Source organism: Mytilus trossulus, chromosome 9 (assembly GCF_036588685.1).
Source record: "Mytilus trossulus isolate FHL-02 chromosome 9, PNRI_Mtr1.1.1.hap1, whole genome shotgun sequence".
In the NCBI taxonomy this organism is placed as follows: Eukaryota; Metazoa; Mollusca; class Bivalvia; order Mytilida; family Mytilidae; genus Mytilus; species Mytilus trossulus.
Window position 1 is genome coordinate 36,118,445 of NC_086381.1, and position 19,522 is coordinate 36,137,966.

Sequence of the window (19,522 nt, forward strand, 5' to 3'; positions counted from 1 at the left end):
GGAGTGAACAATTTGCAGCAGAAGTGACACTTTGGAATTTTCAAAATGGCCGCCGTAACCATGGAAACAGCAAAAATAAGAAAAACATCAAAATGCTTCAAATTAAATGAAACTTATAACATATGTTGTGAAGCTAATGTAGACTTCACTTTTTAGTTCGGAATTTCCAAAATGGCCGCCGTTGCCATGGAAACTCCAAAAATGTGAAAATTTTAAAAATGCTTCAAAATTGATGAAACTTAAAACAAATGTTGCCTGCCATATGTAGACATTACTTTTGACTTTAAAATTTCCAAAATGGCGGCCGTAACCATGGAAACGGCAAAAATGTGAAAAAAATCAAAATACTTTCAATTTAATGAAACTTTACACACAGGTTATGTGGCATCATGGATACCGTAAAACAATTATTTGGGGTCCGTTTTGGTGACTTTTGTGTTAGCATCCTAACACAGGATTACTTGTTATTATTATTATTATTCTTACTTTTCTTTTTCTAACCACTTAAACGGTCCTACCATTTTCTTGGAAGGAGTAGAGGATGGAAATTTTATATTTTTTCTGGGTAAGGGTCTGCATCATGGGGGATGCAGAACCCAATGTCCATGATACCAGGGTGTCATCTTGGCATAATTAGGGGGGCTCAAAGATGGGTGGGGTCAAATTTTTTTTACATTTCCTAAATTTTCTGATGTATGTAGAGTAGATGGAATTATATATTCTCTTATGAATATTTAGAGACATATGTCTGCTTCAACTTGGCACTAATTTTCTTTCAGTAGGGGGTCTCCATGGCATAATTTTAGGGGGTGAATTTTCATGGAATATTCTAGAACATCAATGTTAAATTTGTTCTAGAGACATTTCATGGTATATGATGATATATAATTATGGAGTGAACAATTTGCAGCAGAAGTGACACTTTGGAATTTTCAAAAATGGCCGCCGTTACCATGGAAACAGCAAAAATATGAAAAACTTCAAAATGCTTCAAATTTAATGAAACTTATAACTAATGTTAACTAACATGTGTAGAATTGGCTTTTGAGTTTGGAATTTTCAAAATGGCCGCCGTAACCATGGAAACAGCAAAAATATTAAAAAAATCAAAATGCTTCAAATTTAATGAAACTTATAACAAATGTTGCCTAACTTGTGTAGACTTTAATTTTGTGTTTGAAATTTTCAAAATGGCCGCCGTTGCCATGGAAACAGCAAAAATGTCAAAAACAATTTTAATTCTTCATATTGTATTAAACTTTACACACACATTATTTGGCATCAATGATACCGCAGAACAATGATGTGGGGTCCGTTTTGGTGACTTTTGTGTTAGCATCCTAACACAGGATTACTTGTTCAAATTGATTTCATACATTACATATACTTTTATGATTAGCTTTATACTATTCCTACTAGTAATGAAAATGGTACATGCATATGTATTATAAGTATTTGATTTGCATATTTTTAACCATACCACTTGAAAGGTGAACTGATGTTGACTTTAACGTGTAGATATCTTTTGGTATTTACTGTCATTATGTTTATACATTGTTGGATTTTATATTGTAGATACTCCACGTCTGCATTTCTTCATACTATTATGTTGTTGTTTTTTTAATGTTAGAGGAAGTGATCAAATCAAGTTAAACATTGTTTTGTTAAAAGGTAGTACATATCATGCATAGGGGCAGTGTGTCGAAACCTTGTTTTAAAACCACCTCATGCTATAATGATTTACTTTTGAAAGTAACTAATTATGTACCAGCTGAAATTAAACGTGGGTTATTGAAATACAGCCATTTGAAAAAAGGAGAATTCACAGACTTCGCTGAATTTATTACCGTTTATAAGCGGTTGTTGAATCAGATCCATGTTACACAATTTTCCTATCATGTATTGTTCTATCCCCATATCTTCCTGAAGTTTGGTGATTGCCCATTGTGGAGGGATTTCTTTGGCAGTAATTATAGGAAGTCTGTAACTCGAAAACCATGATACCAAAGAAAAATCTGTTAGCAAAATAAAAAAAAAGGTTACTCAATGTAAATACAAAATTTAATCAGACTTGACTCTATTTTTAGTTCAACGTTTAAGATTAAATCAGTGAGCATCTTACTTAAACTAAGCATATTAGGACTTTGGTAGATATACTTCATACTCCTCATGTTTTAATTCTTCACTGTGAATGGCTGACTAAATATGGAATTATTTCTCTGTAAAGTTGTTTCCAGGAAATATGAGTACATCGATAATAATATTAAGAGTCTTCTAATTCATTCCTAATAGCTGAATAATGTAATTATATATAATTTCTCGAATAATGCAAATCTTGAACAATAACACAGAAATGATAAAAGTCTATAAAAAATAAATTATTGTTTACTATAAAGTAATATTTACCTGAATTAGTGGAAAAGTAACAGTAAGACTTTGGTATCTTTGTATCTTTTAAAACTTGAGAAGTAATTATACAAGGTCGATCTGATTCCATACATAGGCTAATGTTGAAATTAATCATGTACTTGTCTTCTACTTGCAAATCATCTATCTTTAAACTTACATAAATTCAAGAAAATATATTTATATAACTCAAGAAAAAAATACCAACATAAAATACAAAAATGTCAATTCTGTACCAACCAATCTCTTCTGCGACTGAACAAGAAAGGACAGGTTTTTAAACTACACATTTTGAACAACTAAGAAAAAATTGACGATCACGTCTTCAATGTGTGATTTTCTTCAAAAACAATAATGTAATTTGACAAGAGAGACGAAAGATACCAGAGGAAGAGTCAAACTCATAAATAGGAAATAAACTGACAAAATATATCATGAATTAAAGTTCCAATAAAAATTCTTATAAAAAGTCAAGTCACACAAAAACTGAACTCTGTGGAAAATGTAAAAGGGAAAGTCCCTAATCAAATGGTAAATTCAAACGCTCAAACACATCAAACGAATGAAAAACAACTGTCATATTTCTGACTTGGAATAGGCATATTTTCTGATGTAGAAAATGGTGGATTATACCTGGTGAAAAGCTATCTAAGCCTCTCACTTGTATAGCAGTTGCACATCAAATTCCATTATATTGACAACCATGTGTGAATATAACAATCAGACATATTATAAAAACAAACATACAGAATATTATTACCCGCTGTAATTCTTTGCACTTGTTCTAAGTCGGGAACCTGATGTTCAGTAGCTGTTGTTTGTTGATGTGATTCATAAGTGTTTCTCGTTTCTTGTTTGTTATATAGATTAGACTGTTGGTTTTCCCGTTTGAAAGGTTTAACATTATTTTTTTTTAATGCCCTTTATATCTTGTTGTTCGGTGTGAACCAAGGCTCCGTGTTGAAGAGCGTACTTTGACATGTAATGATTTACTTTTATAAATTGTAACTTGGATGGCGATTTTTCTAATTGGCACTGTAGAACATCTTCTTATGTCTATATCATAGTAAAATGTAAAAAAATGGAATTAAGCGGTCAACATTTTTTTACAATCCCTATCACTATAAAACAAACAAATACATGTATGTTACAAAGAAGCTCAAAATGAAAAAATGCATATAGACACAGCACATTTGAAACATAAAAAACAAGAATACAAACGATGTATACTGCTAATCTTTTGGAAGTATTATATGGAAGGCTATGCTAAAAAACGATTTTTTTAAAAGGATATTGGTTGATAGATTTCTATTTCTGTTGCAAATTGAGAAGCTTCAGCAACTCATTACATTTTTGGCGGATTTCTTTAATAGGAACACATAAAAAACTTTATACTTAAGATATTAATTAAAATCGGACACTAATACAAATGTGAACCTATAATTTTCCCAATGTCAGAACCATATAATTATGTTGATTGTCTGAAAAATTGTATACAGATGATTCACGTAACATCCACAACGTTGAATATATTAGCAATGCCATGCCGTTACTGATTTTGTGAAGGATGAAGAAGCTTATTAGTCAAACATTTTTCTCCTAGATTTTCCTACAACATAAAAATTAGATTGTTGAGTCTTATGTTGATTAAGATGACCATTAATTCAATTATCTTTCTACCTTTCATGAAGAAACTTCTGAAATTATAAAAACAACATTTAACTATATTAAGAAGCGAGTACTTACTATATCCTCAAAACACCAACCAACGTATACTTAAGAATACTGCCTAAAAAGATAATAAAACGATATAAATTTTCAATTCTTGTTCACCAACTAAAAAATATTTTCATGATTCATAAATCTTTCAATGCATATTAAAGTTCTGTATATTTCAAGCTATGGAAATTCAAGTTGAAGTATAAAAAATAAAATTTGGTTTTAAGTTAAAAATGGTATAACATATGTAAATTGCACCTTGGACCACCTATAGGTATTAGTAGTATACATGTTCATTAGTATTGTTTTCTTTAAAGTAATTTGTAGACTGTGTGTATGCCTTTTTAGCTGTTTTCCGTTTATGCTATGATTTCGTCATCTGCTTTGATTTGTCAGTTAAGATTGGACCTTTGCCACTACTGCCTTTTTTCAAAATGCTTTGTTATTTTGTTTCATTTCGACCGAAAGTCTATTATTTCAGACAATGTAAGCTAGTGTTCATTAGTTTTCACTTCTTTAACAAGCTGCACGGTTCTAAACTCACCCCATTCATATTTCATTAGGGATATATTCCTTTGCAATCTTTCCATTTGTAACGATACTGTATAACGACAACTGTCAACTGATAACGTTATAGACAAACTTCTACCCATACCAAGTATATCAGTACAACAGGTTATATTAGAACAAGTTGTATCCACGGAGCAATGAATATTAGACGGCAGAGGAGGTAAAGATTTTATTCTCCCACACACTGTCAAATAATAATACAATGTTAGTAGAAACCTATTTGAAATAAATTGATGATTTTAAGATTATAGGTACATATTTTTTATGATAGATATCGTATTTCAAATAAAAAAACGCAATCATAGTTTCACTGAATGAAAGGGAAAGTAAAATACAAAAACCAAACCAAAACAATCATTTGAAATATTTTCTCTTATCGTTCCACTTTTTTGTGTTGAACCACAAAATGTGTCAGATGAAATAGGAAGTGCATAAACAGATGCACTTTTTAAAGTTTCGAAAAAACATATGCAGAACACTCAGTATAAGTGCAAGTCAGTTTAATAAGACTGTTATACAGCCTGAGTTTTAAAATGATTAAATTTGAACACTTTAATTTATTGGACTTTTCACATTTGTTGCATTCTCTGCATTTTTTTTTCATTCTTTCAACATTAAAATGGTAATTAAGAATGTTGAAAATTCAGAAAAAATGTACAGTTTAATAAATGTCCTAACAACTACGAAACTAGCAACAACAAAAAATAAGTTGTGTTTCAAACGTGACCATGTGATTTCCCTGAAGCTACGGAATACGCCTAAAACAATATAACAAAATGGAAATCTTTTGACTATCTTACTATTATTCCAGCCTGAACTTGATGGCATATACGGATAGTTGGAACTATTACAGGATTTAGTTTTTAGGTAATAAGATAGTCCTATTTCAGAAATCAGTTTGGAAGCTTCATTTTCTGACAATTGTTCTCCTGATATTTTATTTTCTTCTTTCCAGTCAATAAATGAAAAATCTGAAGAAAGAAAATAACTCTTATATATTAAACATATTCCCAATTATGTGGCTCCCTTTCTAATTAACAAATGTCCAAATCAACACTGAAGAGACATGTATTGTGATGGTGAAGGAAAATTGGTACCGTTAATGATATTACTGATGTTTGATTAGAAACTAAATCTTAATTCATATTTTTGTACTCCGACACACTAGTTCGTCAGGATTTAGAATACCAGAGCATGTATTCACCAAATTCAATGATGAGTGTTGCATCACTAGTATTGTACAGGATGACATTTAGAGTTATTTTCATAGTGTTTCATTTGGATAATCCATTCCCTATAAAAACCAATATTTAAATTATCTGCCTGTAATTTATTATAATACGTCACTTTGGTATAAATATATTATTAATACATACTTTCAGTAATAAACTGTAAATCAGATGCACATTGTAATATTGGAAATAATGCATTTCTTAACACTATTAAGTTCTGTTCACATGGTTTGTTGCTTTCTGTACATACAGTAACATTCAGTGATACAAGATAAACATGCTCCTTCTCAATCTTGTCGATTATCATTCTTAAAGATAGAAAGTAATCACATTTTAAAATTTAACTTAATTAACATTTAAGAAAACTGAGTTCCAATAATTTTCTTCATAAAACTGCAAATTCAAATAGGCATATGGAAGATGTTTAAATTTTTTCCGTTAGTTGATATGGTTTAGCGATTGATTTTATCTTTTTTTTGTTGTCCCAACCCTATGTAAAACTTTTTTTTATATGAGCACAAACTGAATTATTGAGATACATATCTTTTCATCCAAAACTTGATATGTAAATTCGTGTTACTGTATAAAAATTCATAATTGTATTTTTCTTTTGATTGTATCCTTTTCATCTAAGCATTTTGTTCAGAAACATAAAATTTTAGTTGTTTTACATGCCGAGAATCTGTTACCATAAAATGTGTAATCTGGTGACTTTCAGTTTATTTTCTGCACTATTATGATAATAATCAATCTTCTTAGAGTTTGTGGTTTTCCTCCATTATTTCATATATTTTGATGTTTGAACCTTCTTACCTTTATATTCATTTCTGTTTATTTAATTAACTTCATGTATTTCCATAAAACATGATGTACAAATAAAAATGTCTGACAAAAATTTAAAGGTTAGGGGGAAATGTAAACGAAAATACCAAACTCCAAGAAAAGTTCGAAACAGCAAGTCCTTAATCAAATGTCAAATGAAAATTATAACACATAAACCAACAGGAAACAACTGTGATATTCCTCACTTGACTTATATCTCGAATTTGACTTACACAGTCATCTTAGTACCAGAATCTATGACAAACGAGATGATTCTAATTTTGAAATTATAAATTTCCCCCACCTTAGTAGCAATATACCAACTTCACCTGCATATGGGATATATATTTCCCAACTTATTCGATATTCAAGAGCTTGCAGCTCCTACTCAAGACTTTGTAAAACGTCATCAGTGTCTGAGTAGAAAGTTGATGAACCCGGGATATGTCAAAGAACGTCTCGTCCTTTTTCTAAAAAATTTCATCGGAAGGTACCAAGACCTTGTTGATAAATATTCCGTATCAACTTCTCAAATAATACACGATGGTCTTGATGTATAGATTCTGCGTACTGATGTTGTTTATCATCTTAACAACATGTTTTATTGTTCTTTCATTTGTCTTTGTTCTATTATTAATATTACTTTTACTGTTGACTGGTTTTATGTGATATCAGTTTGACGTGGCTCGGTACTTATACATCTCGTCAATGTGTTTGTATTGGCTTTCATTTTTTTGTGGTTTGTTTTGTATTTCTTTTGTTCTTAATACGTGACTCTGTAATTTAAAAGATCCCGTCAGTATTATATTGGTCTATTATATGTCATTATGATATATTTCTATTATAAATTACTATATACGTTGAACCACAAACGTCAAAATCATTCAATCGCGCAGTGGTATTAAAAAAAATTTAGATTCTCATAAATTCTACCTATAACTTTTGGACTAGTTTGAATATCGGTCTATTTCTGTAATCTATTCTTACATACTTTTGACTTTTTAACCCTGTATGCTTACATTGCCTGTGTAAAATTTAAAACTGTGTCTATGCACATTGAACGACAAATGTATGTGACGTATAAAAGTTTCTGACGTCAGACACTCAAATCAATTAATGTTTTCGTAGATAGGAGATGTTTTTTGTGTTCGGTTAAATTGTCCCCTTTTAAAATTGTTATACGATGATGACTGATGTACCCATATTTTGACTATTTTATTAATTGTGACTGTTTATTTAACGCATCATGTAAATATAACGGAATTTGATGAGACTGTTATTAAAGTGAGAGGATTAGCGCTATAGAACCAGGTTTAATCCACCATTTTCTACATTTGCCTGTACCAAGTCAGGAATATGACAGTTCTTGTCGATTCGTTTTTGATGCGTTTTGTTATTAGATTTTGCCATGTATTATGGACTTTCCTAATTGATTTTCCTCTGAGTTCAGTATTTTTGTGATTTTACTTTTTGGTACATTCATTTCCTTATGTAGAAATGATGGATTTAACCCGCTCTTATAGCTAGACAAAGTTCTTACTAAAATGATGTACGCATATATCAATGTAACTGCAAACAGTGTTTGAGCAAAACCAACAAAATAAGTAAAAAATGTAGAAAAATTATTAAATTGGTAAGACAATAAAAGTAAAAACACAAAAATACTAAACTCAGAGGAAAATTCAAAAAGGAAAATCAAAAATCAAAATCAAAAATACAAACACATCAAACGAATGGATAACAACTGTCATATTTCTGACTTGGTACAGGCATTTTCTAATGTAGAAAATGGTGGATTGAATCTGGTTTTATAGCTAGCTAAACCTCTCACTTTTATGACAGTAGCATCAAATTCCATTACATTGTCAACGACGAATGAACAAAACAAACATACTCAAAGAGTAAAAATGTCAAAAATAGGGGTACAGCAGTCAATAATGTGTTATCATCTTAATATCACTATAAAAACAACCAATGTAACGAAGAAGCACAAAAAGGCATACATCAAATTTAACATACTAATTTTGTTTTTCTTATACGACTTAATTTATGTATGTTAAGTCTTCCCGTAAAGGATAGAAGGTTTTCAGTACTGGTGTAATATTGCGCGTTTAAAATTCGCACAGGTAGACATAAAAATAATTTTGTTGTTTAAAGTATGACGGCATACATACATGCAGAGTCACGGAAAGTTGATTTAACAAAAACAGATTTAACAGTAAAAGTAATAATAATAATAAATAAAATAATTGTGTTGTTCAAAGTACGACGGGATACATAAGTACAGTTACACGTCAAATGTATATCATAAAAACAGACTTAACAGAAAAAGTAGTATTATTGAATAAAATAGTTTTGTCATTCATAGTATGTCAAGATCCATACGTAAAAGTAATATCAGTAAATGAAATTATTTTGTCGTTCAAAGTATGTTGTTCTACATAACCACAGAGTCACTTCAAAAGAATATCTACAAAAACTGACTTAACAATACAAGAAATATTAATAAAGACATATAAAAGAACATCGTGTTATATGTATTATTATACCTTACATATATTTCAAACAATTCTATTGGGTGAAACATTATTAGGCGACATGGAATAATTCAGTTTATTTTCATTCAATTGCAAGGAAGGACGAAAAACCCTAAAAACTTATACCAGCCGTGAATAACCCTATTATCAACCGGTGAATAACATTTTGAGTTTGTTTATTTGTACTTGAATTACCTCCCATTAAGATGACGTCACAGACGTAAATTAACAAAATGACAGCGTTCACGTTACACCAGAAGCCCTTTAAGAGACGAGGAAATATGACACTGGACATAAATAGAGCTGAGAGTGCCAGATGCCGATGATATCTTTTATAAACGGTCCTTTTCGGGCCCATCAAGATTTTACAAAAAGATATTACTTATGTTGTAAATTCGAGAACAAAGAACGCAAATGTATTTTCTCTGTGTTATGTTAAAAATGTAGTCTTTTTTTATAGACTAGTATATGTTCGAAATGCCCTTCCACTGTTAGTTCGTATAATAAAACAATGCTGCGCCCTCAATGAAATAACCTTCTCGTGTTGACAATTTTGGATATTCACCTCTTCAACGGGCCATTATTTTGTATTATCTTTTATCACTCAAGAAACAAACAACTGTAGCAACAAAGAAAATCAAAATGGCATTTAGACACTCTATAAACAGATAAAGTAATCACATTTATTATGTCATGAGTTTTTGTTGAGACAATTGAAAACTTACAATATATTCATTATTCCTCCTAATGAAAACGTCTGTAGCTTTCCTGTGAACAAAACAAACATTGAAGTATGCATTGATCAAACTTAATAACATATCATAAATTTGTAATCTTAACTTTTAAAAAACTGTTCATGCATAGATATAGGAAGATGTGGTATGGGTGCCGATGAGACAACTCTCGATCCAAGTAACAATTTATAAAAATGTAAACCATTACAGGTCAAGGTACGGCCTTCAACATGGAGCCTTGGCTCACACAGAACAGCAAGCTTTAAAGGGCCTCAAAACCTTAATAGTGTAAAACCATTCAAATGGGGAAACTAACAGTCTAATCTATGTAAAAACGAGAAACGAGAAAAACGTATCAACTACATAAACAGAGGACAACCACTGCACACCAGATACCTGACTTAGGGCAGGTGCTAACATTTTTAGCGGGCTTTTACGTTTTAATGGCACCAAACCTTCTCCTTTTCTAAAACTATAATATAACATTACCACATAGAAAGACACACTATAAAATATCAATTGGAATGACTTAACTCAATCAAAAAGCGCAAATTAAAACACAATGACGAATAAATTTGATCTATTATACCTGAATGCAAATACATAAATATGTGAATGATATTTGGTTCCTTTTTTAATATGTAGTTGACATCTTTTGGCAACTTTTCTTAAATAATCTGTTGATAATTATAATCGTGTTATTTGTAGATATTGGTTCGTAGATAATTTTTCATGGTTGTAGTTGTAGTTAACTTGCAGTTAACATTAGTAAAGCCTTATAGAAATGTCATTGTGATAGTATTTTGTTGATAAACGTTTTCTCTTTATAAAGTTCCTTTTTTTCTTTTTCTTTCCAGAAATAGATTATTTTGGCCGTATTTGATAAAACCTTTCGTACTTTTTGGTCCCAAAGCTTTCCAACTTAGTACTATAGACCCTAGATTCACTGATGATTCATTTGTAAACAAAACGTGCATGATGTACAAAATTATATACCCCGTTTGATGTGGTTTTGAATTGGGCAAACAATAAATAGAAGGGTATTGATGGCCAGTTGCGAAAACCAAAAGAACGTGTTATGTACTATTTAACCTTCGTGCACCAATGAGATTTCACACATGATTACAATTATGTCAAAATTTTCAGCATAAGCCAAGATATGCTTGTGACATAAAATGTTTAAATTATTATTATAATTATTATTTACAGTCCTTATATAGCGCCTATCTAAATAAACATTTAATCTCAGCGCCTTATAATGCATAAAACAACAAATTTAAACATTAAAATTAAAATATAAACCTTAAAAAAGTACAACTCAATATTCATATGTAAATTATTCATAAAAAATAATTAAAAAAAAGATAAACATATTTTGATAAAAAATAACTGTTAAAAGAAAATCAACAAAAGTGCTTCAATTTAAAAATTGAACTAATAGCTTTATGTCTACCAATAAAAAGAGTAAATGAAATAAGAATGTTAGTATGAGAAATATCTTAAAAAAAGTGTAAAGGTAATAAAAATGCAATAACAAGTTATTATGATATATTAAAATATGTACTGAGATCGAATAAAAGTCAAATACTGTCCGATTATTAATTATGTGGAAAAGGCTGTCTGAATTTAAAGCAAATATAAATAAACATAACAGGAGTATAACTCTGTTCAAAAGTCATAAATCGATCTAAAGAAAAAATCCGTCTTAGAAAATTAAATCGAGTGGAACAAATTCATTTTGAGACGAAAACAACGGACCAACAGAAACTCTGAACTGCAACAAAACCAAACGTCAGAATACTTAGAAATAGACTATTTAATAACAATTGCAATGTTCCATACTTTGTAAAGGACCTTTTAAGAAACTATGGTGGGTTGTTTATGGCTATCCAAAACTCCCGCTTATAAAATGTTGAAAATATCGCCTAAATGACAACACCACGTGACGGAAAGAAAGTACCAACATATTCAAGAATATTCAGCTCAGAGAGATGCATAAATGAATAATGTAATAAAACATTAAAACATGTACACTATAAAACAGCAAAGGACAACATATACTGTTTGTAATCTAAAAAACGCAATAGCTATGCATGTCAGAAATAGCAGTTTTAAAAAAAACCAGAACGAAATGGAACTAAATATAAATGATCTTTATAGTTGTTAATGTCTGTGTCATTTTGGTCTTTTGTGGATTGTTGTCTCATTGGCAATCATACCACATCTCCTTTTTTATATTTATCGTTTACAAAAAGATGTGTCATTTTGATTACATTCAATTTGGTGAAATGTTCAAGAACTTGGTTTACCAGTTATTATGTTTTTTAAAGTGTGTTTTTCCCTGCCAAAGTTATATTATAGTTTCCTAGATGATGGCAACAAACCCAACATTGTTAAAAAAATATTTTTATGGCTTTAAAGTCATATGAAACGAGTGCTTATTCAATTCTTGAACTAATGCATGTACATTTTGTATATATCATAAACTTAACCCTCTGTGCACGATTTTATATTTTTGACGCAAACACGCATGTATCGTAAAATCGTTTTTGTTTTTTTCTCTCTGTCTGTTAAGATGTGAAAAAAATTGCAGCTAATTAATTGTCGTGTTTAGAAGCCGTAGTTTAAAGATTGTCACCTTATAGTAAATAATCAACAAAGAAGCATAGATATTGAGCAAGTGTAAAATCAGATAATATATTTTTTTAATGACAGATCCATGTCTTTTTTTATTTTTATTTGATCTTTTTATATGACTGATCTATATCTTTTTTATATATAGTCAAGTACTTGCATTTGACTGTGGTTTATTTTTCATCAACTCTGCCCATGTTGGTTAGTTTTTCACAATGAAAAGACTAATCGCATCAGAAGAAAATGTTTTGAAAAACCGAAAAGATGTCGAGTGATAGTAATAGCATTAAAACATTTCCGTAAATATTCATGTCAGCTAAAATGTTAACAAATAATACCTAGTTCTAATGTTGCAACAGAGAGGTTCCTCATAAAGGTTTCAATTCCTATAGTTAAAACAAACTGACAGGGATCCAGCATAACAGTTATTTCAAAATCTCTTCTTAGAGCATCAGCATGGACACAACACTCGATACCAGTACACAGAGATGGAATATAACATGGAACAATTGTGTGGATCTCAGATGGTCTTTTCAAAGGACAGTCTGAAAATTTTAAAAATCATTATTATATTTCAGGATATTTTGTTCTTAACAAAAGATATTTCGTGTTTTTACGACTATCTAATCTTTTAAAATGAATAGATGTGTCAATTTTTTAACATGTGTTAGTGTGATTAAAAAGCAAATTTTATTAAAAAAGATGATAGCATAACTCCATTTGTCAGAAAAATAAAATCTTGTAGTAGTATCATGCAACCATATATGGATTCTTAAAAACTTCTGCACAATTCTAAATTTCGGTCTATTTCTGAAATTAATTCTAACATAACTTGATTTTTTAACCTGTATACCACCATTCCCCATGTGAAATTAAAATTTTTTAGGGAAAAACATTGAACAACAAAATTTCTTCTTATGTGACGTTTACATTTTTCTTATTGTAGACACGCAAATCAATGAATGTGTTAACTTGATAGCTGCTTTTGTGCTTTATTGTAAATGATTGCACCAAGTAAGGAATATGACAGTTGTTGTCCATTTGTTTGATGTTTTTTGTTATTTGATTTTACCATTTGATGGAATTTTCCTCAGTGTTCCGTATTTTTGTGATTTTACTTTTCTGTCACTTTAACGTTTCTTTCTAATACCAAAACAACCCAATCTGTTTGGAAAGTCAAAACTATCATGCTTATACATTTGAGACCAAATAATCGTGCATCGATAATATACATTAACCTCTGACCAATACAATAATTAAAAATTGTAACATTCATTAAAAAAAAAAGAATACATAAAACTTGTCTGGGAAGATTTTATACATTAATGATGAAAAAAGTTAATCTTACATAAAATAAAAAAAACCCAGACCGTAATGATATATAACTAAGGAATAAAAAGTGAATGATTTTTTGTTAGGAAATTTCACTTAACATTAAAGATAAATTAAGTAGGACATTTAAAGCATGAAAGTATGCAAATTGTTAGGCCTGTAATATTTTGAAACACCAAGAGAACTAAGATAAAAAGTTAAATTCTTAATATTTATACATCTTCCTCTACAAGACTTTCTATTTTTTTGTCTCACCAGAAATTCCAATTTTCGCACACAGAGTCGAGTATAATTAATTTACTATTTACTTTAACAAGTCATAAGTTGTCAGTACATATTTTCAGTAAAATAAACTTGCTACATTCTGTTAGGATGAATAGATATATAAATTTTTGTTACATGTGTGACAAGCTTTGAAAAAAACCTTAAACTTATAACTAGCTAAAGTATACCAACAATAAAATATAAAAGTCCATTATAAAATTATTTTTTTTATCGATTTTAGGATAATGTGATTCTAAGTAAATTTGCCCTTCCTGGGTACAATTTTTCTAACTTTGAAATGTAAAACTAAGAACATTTACCATCTTTGATTGGACGATTTGTTCTGTACTTAGTTATGTCTGCACTGCACTGTTCTATCTTCAAGAAAGGTGATATACCAATTTCTTCAAACAAAAGTGACAATCCATATGCTGGTAAATGTTGATCTTTGTTGATATACTTGGATTCTTTCCATTTTTCTAATGAGAACTCTATAATAAAAAAAATCCAAACTTTTTGTTATTTAAGATTAGGTCAAGTATTTGATAAATAAACTGTATTGACGAAGGATATGAGGTTTAATACCTTCAATAGTTTAACTACTGCATTTGTTTCTAAACCACATTGAGTATAAAATCTTATGACAGCAACCAACACAGAAACAAATGTATCTACCGGTCAGCACATAGTTACCATAGTAATTTGTTTAAAATTCCGACGAATGATCCATAAAACACTTTTGATTGTCAAAACTAAGAACTCATCTCTTAATTTTAAAAAGTCCTTAAAGCAGACAAAAATAACCAATGTTTTTGCAACAATAAATTAAAGGATACACAACACAATGCTTCTCATTTTTGGTCACCCTTAGAGTGCACGAAATAAACATACAGTGGCTATGACATTAACCCTATATAAACTGTAAGCTTAGTCTAGCTATCAATTTCACATGTCGTCGTATATCATACATATCCCATAGTTTACAGAAAAAAGATAGTTATCAAATAAACAACATTTCATACAAATCCCACAAGTACTTTAGATAGAGATGACGGCATGGAAGGTATACTTAACTTTCTTATTAGACATTGACAAAAATATCACGATAAGAGGGTTAAAAAAGCTCTTAGAAAGAGATTATCCTTACTTTCTATATAATAGTTAGTTTCCCAGGTACAAAGACGTCTAGGCAGTCTAGTTTTATACAAAATCTGTACAGACAAATAACAAGGCTTTATGTCTTCAAAGCATATGCTTATATTTAGTGACACAACATACAATCTTTCTCCTGGAAAACTTTTGATGTTGAAAGATACGTGAAAAACTCCTACCAACCAGAGATCCTGTGTGACTCCTATTTAGAAAAAAATATTAAAAAGAAACACTTATATATAAATATATATATATATCTTTATATACATCGTAACATACTTTGATCTAGACTTAATTAGATGATTTTCAGATTTAAGAGTTTAGTTTCACTTAAGTATCCACAATAATAGATCATTACATTTCTTAATATGTGATTATTTTTTGCCCAAAAAATAATCTGCACATTTACATAATAATCATAACAATTAAACAAAACTTCATACATACTGAAAAGAATTCAAGATTAAAACTTTCAGACATACATTGTACCAGTAAGCTGAAAATATGGAACCCTAGACAGCTGCCACATATCGAGGTGTTGAAATATTTGTTGCCAAGTTTATTTCCAATTTACACATTTGTTTAAGAAGAATCGAAAAAGTTTAAGAAACGGATATCGATAAAGCCTTGGCCACACCTTACCGGATAGCACGAACGGACGACTAACGGATGAAAATAAAAGTTGTCCGTTGACAAAATTGTTATCCGTTTGGAGTCCGTTGATGTACTGACCGAATAAAACGGACGTGCAACGGATGCATAACGGACACACACCGGATATGCAATGTACGAGAAACGGACACGTACCGGACAGAACGGATGACGAACGTACATCCAACGGACGAGTACCGCATAAAACGGACAGCTAACGGAAGCGTACCGGATAAAACGGATGAACAAGATATACGCGGAAAAATCAAATGCGGCAATGGTAATACATGTAAATCACATAAATATCAAAAATGTTTCTGTGTAACTGGTTTTGGTTTGTTGTTCAAATTTCCACCAAAAGACAGTGTCTGGCCTGAAGACGTGCATATACTCTAAGATCTATTCTGAATAATAAGAGTTTATGAACCTTAAGAAATCTGACATTCCAATACTTGGCATTTCTGACGAAAAAAAATCCAATTGGCATTTATCCGTTTTAGATCCGTTCATCATCCGTTTTCTCCGTTATCCGTCCGGTAGAAGTCCGTTTCTCATCCGTTTTATCCGTTAAACGTCCGGTAGAAGTCCGTTGGTGAATTTATCTTCCAGACCTCCAACGGATGTATAACGGACACTTAACGGATACAGAACGGAAACGAAACGGACGAGTACCGTACAAAACGGACGTCTATCGGACGTTCAACGGACATTTTATCTGTTGGACGTCCGTTCAAAGTTTTGAACATGCTCAAATTTTCCACCGGACAGAACGGACGTCGAAGGATGAAACGTACGCTTAACGGACATGCAACGGATATGGACGGACGTCTAACGGATAAGAACGGACGTTTAACGGACATGAATGGATTGAAAAAAAGTTCGAGCTATCCGGAAAGGTGTGACCGAGGCTTTACAAAAACGACAAACGTCCGGTATTTGGAGAAGTTCATAGTGGTCCTGTGAACCATGTCAACTTAAACAAATGAAGCATACATATCATTGCATAAATATCTCTTTACTTTCCTTCAAAAAAAGGAACTCACCCCAATTGTAGTTTATCAATGATATATTCCGGTAGAATCTTTCTATTCCAACTGTTATTTGATATTCACATGGATCAATATGAAGGTAGAACATAAATGACCTTGGTATGAAATGAACATCGACACAGCATTCTACATAAGTACATTCAGAAGACAGAAGGCAGGACAATTGGTCATCCAATGTTGGCAATGAAACTGTATTTGTACAATCTGAAAATAGTGATCAGTATTTTTGTTAAACATTGGAATTCAAACATATTCAATTATAAATTCATGCAGAATAACACATAGTAAGTATACCCTGTACTTTAACTTTTAAGCAAAGTTTGATCTATTTTTGAACATATTGTTTATTTTACCTCAAAACGGTAATAATTGAATACTAAAGGGGTGATGCATATACATAAAATCAATCTTAACAACAAAAATAACATTTTTTTTTTACCATAAACATGATAAATGCATCCTTTCCTCGCTATGAGTGAACATTATTTTGATCTATCTACAGATATGACAGAACAAACAAACATTATTATGGTGACTTGAGAAACACCAATATCACTTAGATTACAATTCTACCTTGACAGGTAAGTTTGTATCTAGCCTACAAAATACTTATTTAGCCTTGAGAATTGAAAGGTCAGTTTATCCCATTCATACAAAAGAAGTTGGCAAAATTGGCTTCATGCCATTTACCTTGTCCAAAATTAAGGTCACTTTATTGTTATTGTGATATTGTTTAAGTACAAAAGAACCCTATATTCTGACCAATGCTTAAACTTTGTGCATCTTGATTCAATTGTTCAAAATATGTTAATGTTGAAATTTAGGGGTTACTTTCGGCCTTTTTTTTTACGTGTTAGTTTTCTTTTCAGATATAAAAAAAACTATCGGCTTGACTTTATAGAAATAGACTATGCTTGCAGGTTCTCTTGTTTTTTGTTTACACCAAATTCTAAAGGATTATAATTAATTAAAAGTTGCAAAATATTTTAAACGAGAGCTGATTTTTTTTTTATCTTTTAATGTGAATTGAAGGTTAAATAATTATAATGTGAATTAGAATGAAGAAAACATCTTGGTCCCAAAAAAAATCATCAATCAGGATATAAAATTCCAAATATTAATTTATTATACTAAAATCAGTTCATATAGAATAAACTTTTAAGATTTTATTGATTCCTTTAAATTGAAATCTCAAGCCACTGTTTTGCATGTTTAGATCATGCCCCAACAGAAAACCAATAAATATGACAGTACAATGTACTCTAAGCACAAACACATAAGGTCAGTGTGAAATAGACATCTAGGACAGGAGCAAACTGTCAGTTATACCAAACCAGTTTGACTAGATCTCTTGTTTAAAACCAGTTTGACTAGATGTGTAGATTATTCTTGGAATAACAATGGTGTGGCCTATATTTTGACAAGGTAAATAACATGAGGACCTAGATGGGTTTTTTAATATCTGTATTCTTTAAAGTTTTAGGGCATTTTCTTTTAATAGCCTTGAAATAACTCTCATTCTGTAAAATTCTCATGAAAATGATTTTACTATTTAGTCTTTCTGTTACAAGATTATTTATCAATTATGTTCATTGATCATGATTATATTATCAGTATTGCATAACAGTTACCTAAGTTACCTTTTTATTATGCACAGTTATTCTTTATACTTTTGCACTGCAGTAAATTATTCTCTATTCTTTATTTTGATGTTCATTTTCTCTATTCTCTATTATTTTTTGTTGCTATTACATGTATTCTCTATTATGTAAACCCCATTCTGACCCTCATAGGTAAACTTCTTTTGTATGCATGGGATAAACTGACCTTTCAATTCTCATAGCTAAATAAATATTTTATAGGCTAGATACAAACTTACCTGTCAAGGTAGAATTGTAATCTGAGTGGTATCAGTGTTTCTCAAGTCACCATAATGATTCATAGAAATAGGAAAAAGGTCGGACGAACGCAATGAAGAGTATAAAGTATATGTGCGCCTTAAAAGCTTGCTCCCAATAATTCTTACTGATTACGTAAAACATTTGAGAAAGATTGAAAACTTAATAAGACGAGGTGTAAGTCAGATGAGACATGTCCGGTAACGATATTTTCTATAACTAAATAACTTATAATATTGGATAATGGTATTTGTCCTTTTAACTTGTGATGAAGAATAAAACATAAAAGTTATTTTAAGATCAATGAACATGAGTTTGAGAGATATTGCAAATTAACAATAGCTTCTCTATCCTGAAATATGAGGTTTTAAAATAAAGTGCTTAGCCAGTGCAAAAAGTTAGACTTCAAAATGATAGTTGATTTAAGGTAGAATAAGTGTATAAACTACAAATGACAATTTGTTTTATTCCTGCTATCATATAGTATAACAAAACGTCATGTCACATGTTTAACAAATTATA

At 30.5% G+C, this 19,522-nt stretch overlaps 2 protein-coding genes across 2 annotated transcripts in view; both read right to left on the reverse strand.

The window, feature by feature from the left end:
• Positions 1-2,555, reverse strand: part of LOC134685655 (uncharacterized) — a 58,630-nt gene extending 56,075 nt beyond the window's left edge. Inside the window, exons 1-2 of the mRNA XM_063545608.1 lie at positions 2,407-2,555; positions 1,848-2,015 (exon numbers count right to left, since the gene is read on the reverse strand). Coding sequence (XP_063401678.1) covers positions 1,848-2,015; positions 2,407-2,524 — 286 coding nt within the window. The 5' untranslated portion in view covers positions 2,525-2,555. The remainder of the gene's footprint in view (positions 1-1,847; positions 2,016-2,406) is intronic.
• Positions 2,556-4,900: 2,345 nt separating this feature from the next.
• The window catches only part of LOC134684583 (uncharacterized), a 41,480-nt gene continuing 26,858 nt past the window's right edge, over positions 4,901-19,522 (reverse strand). Inside the window, exons 19-26 of the mRNA XM_063543878.1 lie at positions 17,097-17,306; positions 15,398-15,604; positions 14,571-14,741; positions 12,993-13,199; positions 10,012-10,054; positions 6,072-6,235; positions 5,496-5,666; positions 4,901-4,911 (exon numbers count right to left, since the gene is read on the reverse strand). Coding sequence (XP_063399948.1) covers positions 4,901-4,911; positions 5,496-5,666; positions 6,072-6,235; positions 10,012-10,054; positions 12,993-13,199; positions 14,571-14,741; positions 15,398-15,604; positions 17,097-17,306 — 1,184 coding nt within the window. The remainder of the gene's footprint in view (positions 4,912-5,495; positions 5,667-6,071; positions 6,236-10,011; positions 10,055-12,992; positions 13,200-14,570; positions 14,742-15,397; positions 15,605-17,096; positions 17,307-19,522) is intronic.